This window comes from Vitis riparia, chromosome 11 (genome assembly GCF_004353265.1).
Source record: "Vitis riparia cultivar Riparia Gloire de Montpellier isolate 1030 chromosome 11, EGFV_Vit.rip_1.0, whole genome shotgun sequence".
NCBI lineage: Eukaryota > Viridiplantae > Streptophyta > Magnoliopsida > Vitales > Vitaceae > Vitis > Vitis riparia.
Window position 1 is genome coordinate 2806045 of NC_048441.1, and position 6060 is coordinate 2812104.

Here is a 6060-nt window from a genome sequence, read left to right on the forward strand (position 1 = left end):
TTAATTGGGTTTGAACAAATATGTTGATTGGCTCAACTATTGACTTTAAACAAATATTTTTGTATTGACAATTTTTAGATGAAGTTTTGAGTGAGTGGAAAGAATTATCGATACATGGAGGATAAAATTGCAAACACATGGACAAATAACATGCACAATAAGATATTTAATTGATTTTGAACAAATATATCGATTGGCTCAGTTATTGAATACAAATATGTTGATTGGCTCAACTATTGACTTAAAACAAATATTTTTGTATCGACAATTTTTAGATGAAGTTTTGAGTGAGTGGAAAGAATTATCGATACATAGATGGATAAAATTGCAAACACATGGACAAATAACATGCACAATAAGAGATTTAATTGATTTTGAACAAATATATCGGTTGGCTTAGTTATTGAATCTTTTGATGAAGTTTTGAGTGGAAAGAATTGTCAATGCATGGATGGATAAAATCACAAACACTTGGAAAAATAACACACACAATAAGAAATCTAATTAGGTCTAAATAAATATGTTGATTCAAATAAACTTAGCCAAAATCAATTTTTTTTGGTAAAATTCTCATCCACTAGTTGAAAAACAGTTAACAGGTTTGTATGGACTAAACAATTAACTTCATACTAATATTGTTCTTATAAAACATTTAGCTTAATCCAATTGTTAGATGAAAATTTTAGTTTCCTCACAAAAATTTAATTAATTGACTCAAATTTCATCAAGGTGACAAGTACACCCTAAGACCATGTTTGGGTTGTTGGGTATAATATAGGATAAGATAAAAGAGTGAATACCATATCCTATGTTTGGTTATAAATGAGATAGGATTGTTAAAACTCAACCAAGGTGAATACCCTAATTTCATATATACTGGAATATTTCTTGTTATAACTCAACCAAGGTGAATACCCTAATTTCATATATACTGGAATATTTCTTGTTATAACTCAACCAAGATGAATACCCTAATTTCATATATACTGGAATCTCCTGATTAAAAATGAGTAGAAAAATAATAGCGGAAACATACCTGAATCCATTGAAGGAGAAACCTTATAGGAAGAAAACCCTTTGAGATGGTCTTCCAATTCTGGCCACTAGATTCTGTGTCAATTTCTCTCTGAGAGGATTTTCGGAAATTGGAATGCGTAGTGGTAGAATGGGGACCATAACCCTATTTATAAACTGCTAGGGCAGTTTTAATTTTATCACAATTATATTTCTGCCCCTCATAGAAATAATAATTATCTAATGGTATCTACACAATAATCTCATGACAATTATACCCTTAAGCCAATTAATCAATTATTAATTAGATCACTATATTTAGGCTTAATTAAATGATAGCACACACATTTTAATTATTTACATGTGTGGCCCAAATTATAGATTAATTACAAAAATTAATCTAACAATCTCCCACTGGGCCACATGCATATGTAATCAAATAAATGTGCTTAACCTTATGAGCTCAAAATTTGCTATCATGTCCTTAGGGTATATCCGAACAATCTCGTCCATTAACTATACTGACATAGGATCAAGGTGGTCTTTGTTACATCAATCGTTACTAGACCAATCAATGGTCACATATATCTACACAGCTAAATGACATAGATCAATCATGAGTGCATAGCATGGAAATTACATGCAATGTGATCTGTTCATGCCTATTTCCAACTGGTCCTACTTAACTTTATTGAGATCAAATCTTTAGCATAATTTAACAGAGTGCAATAAAATGAATACTTTATTTCTGCAGAACACAATCCAAATTTATAGATAAAGTCTAAACATAACATAGAGCAATATACAATGAATAATATAAACTCCCACTAAATTTGGATATCCTCAAATGAGACAACACCCATATGAGCAGTGTGCTCATGAAAGACCTTGGGTGGTAATCCCTTTGTAAGCGGATCCGCTATCATGGAGTTTGTTCCAATATGCTCTATGGATATCTGTCCACTCTGTACTTTTTCTTTTACAACTAGGAACTTGATATCAATGTATTTTGATTTTGTAGAACTCCTGTTGTTATTGGAATATAAAACTGCTGATTTATTGTCACAAAATATCTTCAGTGGTCTTTCAATACCATCCAGAACACGCAGCCCAGTGACAAAATTTCGTAGCCATATTCCTTGATTGGATGCCTCATAACATGCTACAAACTCTGCTTCCATGGTGGATGAAGTTACGAGTGTCTGTTTGGCAGACCTCCATGAAATTGCTCCACCAGCCAACAGATAAATATAGCCTGATGTGGATCTTCTGCTGTCTTGGCATCCAGCAAAGTCGGAGTCGGAATACCCAATGAACTCTAACTGATCCAATCTCCTATATGTAAGCATGTACTCTTTTGTTCTCTGTAAATATCTCATAACCCTCTTGGCTGCTCTCCAATGATCCATTCCAGGGTTACTTAGATATCTGCCTAACATGCCAACAATGTACGCAATATCCGGACGTGTACATACCTGAGCATACATTAGACTCCCCACAGCCGAAGCGTAAGGAATCTTCTGCATTTCTTGACTTTCTAAACTATTTTTAGGGCATTGATTAAGACTGAATTTGTCTCCTTTAGCGACAGGGGTATCACCTGGTTTGCTATTTTGCATGCCATACCTTTGGAGGACTTTATCAATATAGGTCCTTTGTGACAATCCTAAAATACCCCTAGAACGATCTCGGTGTATCTGGATTCCTAAGACAAGGAGGCATCACCAAGATCTTTCATCTCAAAATGTTTTGATAAAAATCTCTTGGTGTCGTGCAATATGCTAATATCATTTGTGGCTAGCAATATGTCATCGACATATAAAACCAGGAAAATATACTTACTCCCACTGAATTTGTGATACACACATTCATCCATAAGATTTGCCTCAAAACCATATGAGACAATAATTTGATGAAACTTGAAGTACCACTGACGAGAAGCTTGCTTGAGCCCATAAATGGATTTAGTTAATTTACAAACCATATTCTTTGAGTCTTCGGACACAAAATTTTCTGGTTGTACCATATAAATTGTTTCATCAATGTCACCATTGAGAAACGCTGTTTTAACATCCATTTGATGTAACTCAAGATCATAATGTGCAACTAGTGCCATGATTATCCTGAAAGAGTCCTTCGTAGAAACTGGAGAGAAGGTCTCTTTGAAGTCAATTCCTTCTTTTTGAGTAAAGCCTTTAGCTACAAGACGTGCTTTATACCTTTCTACATTACCATTTGAATCCCGCTTGGTTTTAAATATCCATTTACAACCAATGGGCTTCGTACCAACTGGTAATGGGACAAGTTCCCAAACTTTATTGTCTTGCATAGATTTGTACTCTTCATTCATGGCTTCAATCCATTTCTGAGAGTTGGAACTTTTCATGGCTTGCTGGAAGTTGATTGGATCATCTTCCATCATTCCACTTTCTACCTCATGTTCCTGGAGATATACGATATAATCGTCCGAAATTGCATTTCTCCTCTCTCTCGTGGATCTCCTTAATGGCATATTTTCTTGAGGTTGTTGAGTTTGTTCTTCAGGAGCAATGTCCTCATTTGCAATTAAGGGTTGAACAATATTGTCTGTTGGTTGAGGATCCAAATTTACTTCTTGATCAATGATAGGTAGTGAAACCTGTACATTATCAAAAGCAATAGTAGATCCCTCTTCCTCCTCAAAGACAATATTCCTAGCCTGATTTCTCCCCCCAAACTCAACATCCTCAAAAAATGTTGCAGTTCCCGTCTCAAAAATTGACCTAATAGCAGGATCATAAAATTTAAAACCCCTTGATCGCTCTGCATAGCCAATAAAGTAGCTGCTAACTGTTTTAGAGTCCAATTTCTTTTCATGAGGCTTATAAGGTCTCGCTTCAGCTGGACATCCCCAAATATGAAAATGCTTTAAACTGGGCTTTCGACCCGTCCAAAGCTCATAAGGCGTTTTAGCAGCCGCTTTAGTTGGCACCCGATTTAGGATATAAGCTGCCGTTTTGAGTGCTTCACCCCAGAGTTTTTCGGGTAAAGTAGAATGACTAATCATACTCCTTACCATGTCCTTAAGGGTTCGGTTTCGTCTTTCTGCTACACCATTCATGCTAGGTGATCCTGGCATGGTGTATTGAGGGACGATCCCACATTCCTCTAGGTATTTAGCAAATGGTCCTGGACATTGTTCACCTGATCCGTCATATCTACCATAGTATTCACCACCACGGTCAGATCTGACGCTCTTTATTCTTTTGTTGAGTTGTAACTCAACTTCTGCTTTAAATGTTTTGAACACGTCCAATGATTGTGATTTCTCATGTATAAGAAATAGGTAGCCATATCTTGAATAGTCATCTATGAATGTTATAAAGTACTGTTGACCATTCCAAGATGCCGTAGGGTATGGTCCACAGATATCTGTATGAATTAATTCTAAGACGTCTGTAGCTCTATTTGCACCTAATTTCTTTGTTTTGGTCTGTTTTCCTTTAATACACTCAACACAAATATCAAAATCTGAAAAGTCAAGTGAATCTAAAATCCCATCGGACACAAGTCGCTCAACTCTAGATTTAGAGATATGACCTAGGCGTTTGTGCCACAATGAGGCCGAATTATCTTTATTCAATTTACGTTTTGTACCTCGTGATTCCACATGCAAGGTTTCATTATAGGACGGAACAGTTTCCAACAAATATAGATTATCATAAACATTAAGTAAACCGGTTCCTACAACATTTGAATTAATAGATAATGCAAATCTATTGTTTCCAAATGAACAACAATAACCTGATTTGTCCAAAACAGAAACTGAAATTAAATTCCGTCTGAAAGACGGTACAACGAAAGTATCTATTAAATCCAAAAAATAACCAGATTTCAATAATAATCTAAAGTGCCCTATTGCCTCCACTTCTACCGACTGACCGTCTCCGACATAGATGCATCTTTCAGCATCACTTGGTTTTCGGTAACTCAGGCAACCCTGCATAGAAACACAAATGTGAGTAGTAGCACCAGAATCTAACCACCATGTGTTTCTAGATACTGAAGCTAAATTAAACTTCAGAACAGACCAAAGTAAGAATTATATACCTTTCTTAACACACCAAGCAGCATACTTGGTACATTCCTTCTTAGTATGTCCAGGCTTATTACAGAAGAAACATGTTACCTCAACTTTCTGTTTCTTTTGTTCTAGCCATTAGAAGCAGCAACCTTATTATCCTTATTCTTTCGTTTGCCCTTATCCTTGGAAGTGCTAGCCAAGATGAGCACTTTTGGTCTTGTCTTGCTTCAATCTCTCTTCCTCTTGCACACAAATGAAATGAGCTCATTAAGAGTCCATTTATCCTTTTGACAGTTATAACTGACCTTGAATTGATTAAATTGTGCAGGAAGAGAGATGAGAACCAAATGCACGAGTAAATCATCAGATAACTCAAGTTTCAAAGCCTTAAGTTTTGAAGCAAGATGAGACATCTCCATGATGTACTCCCGAACATTACCCTTGCCTTTATACTTCATTGAAATCAAGCTTGCTAAAAGCGTGCTCGTTTCAGCCTTATCGTTTTTGGCAAAACGTTTCTGAATTTCCGCAAGGAAGTCACTGGCATTAGTAACCTCATCGGTTACCGCACCCCTGAAAGCTTCTGGAATTCCGCGCTTCATGATCATAAGATTAACCTATTGAACTTCCCACTTACCCCAATAAACCTCATCCTCTTGAGTACTTTGCTCATTGAGTTCATCGGGTTTGGGCATTCTCAAGGCTAAGTCTATATCCATGCAGCCTAAGAGAATCATCATATTCTCTTTCCAGTCCTTAAAATTAGTCCCATTTAACATAGGGACATTTTGATGTTGGCAGATATAGAAGTAGTTGATATAAAAGCTGAATCCAGAACAAAATAAAATGAATCAAAATAACCATCATGCTCACATAAAATAAGCAATTAAACACATAATCTTTAAATTTAAAAGCAAATTATGACATTTCAAGATACCTAGCACAACATTAACGTCAAGTCTTTGGACAGTAATATTAACTGT

General features: G+C 35.8%; 1 protein-coding gene across 1 annotated transcript; it reads right to left on the minus strand.

Moving 5' to 3' along the window:
• Positions 1-5269: 5269 nt before the first annotated feature.
• On the minus strand, positions 5270-5679 carry LOC117925365. Its single transcript, XM_034844366.1, has 2 exons — positions 5383-5679; positions 5270-5317 (listed from the first exon to the last, which is right to left on the minus strand). The coding sequence occupies exons 1-2, from the start codon at positions 5677-5679 to the stop codon at positions 5270-5272; spliced, it is 345 nt and encodes a 114-aa protein (XP_034700257.1).
• Positions 5680-6060: the final 381 nt, after the last annotated feature.

Coding starts and splice junctions, on each gene's coding strand:
- LOC117925365 (XM_034844366.1), bottom strand. CDS start 5,679: ATGAAGCGCGGAATTCCAGAAGCTTTCAGGGGTGCGGTAACCGATGAG. Junction 5,318..5,382: donor CACAATTTAATCAATTCAAG/GTCAGTTATAAC, acceptor TGTGTGCAAGAG/GAAGAGAGATTGAAGCAAGA.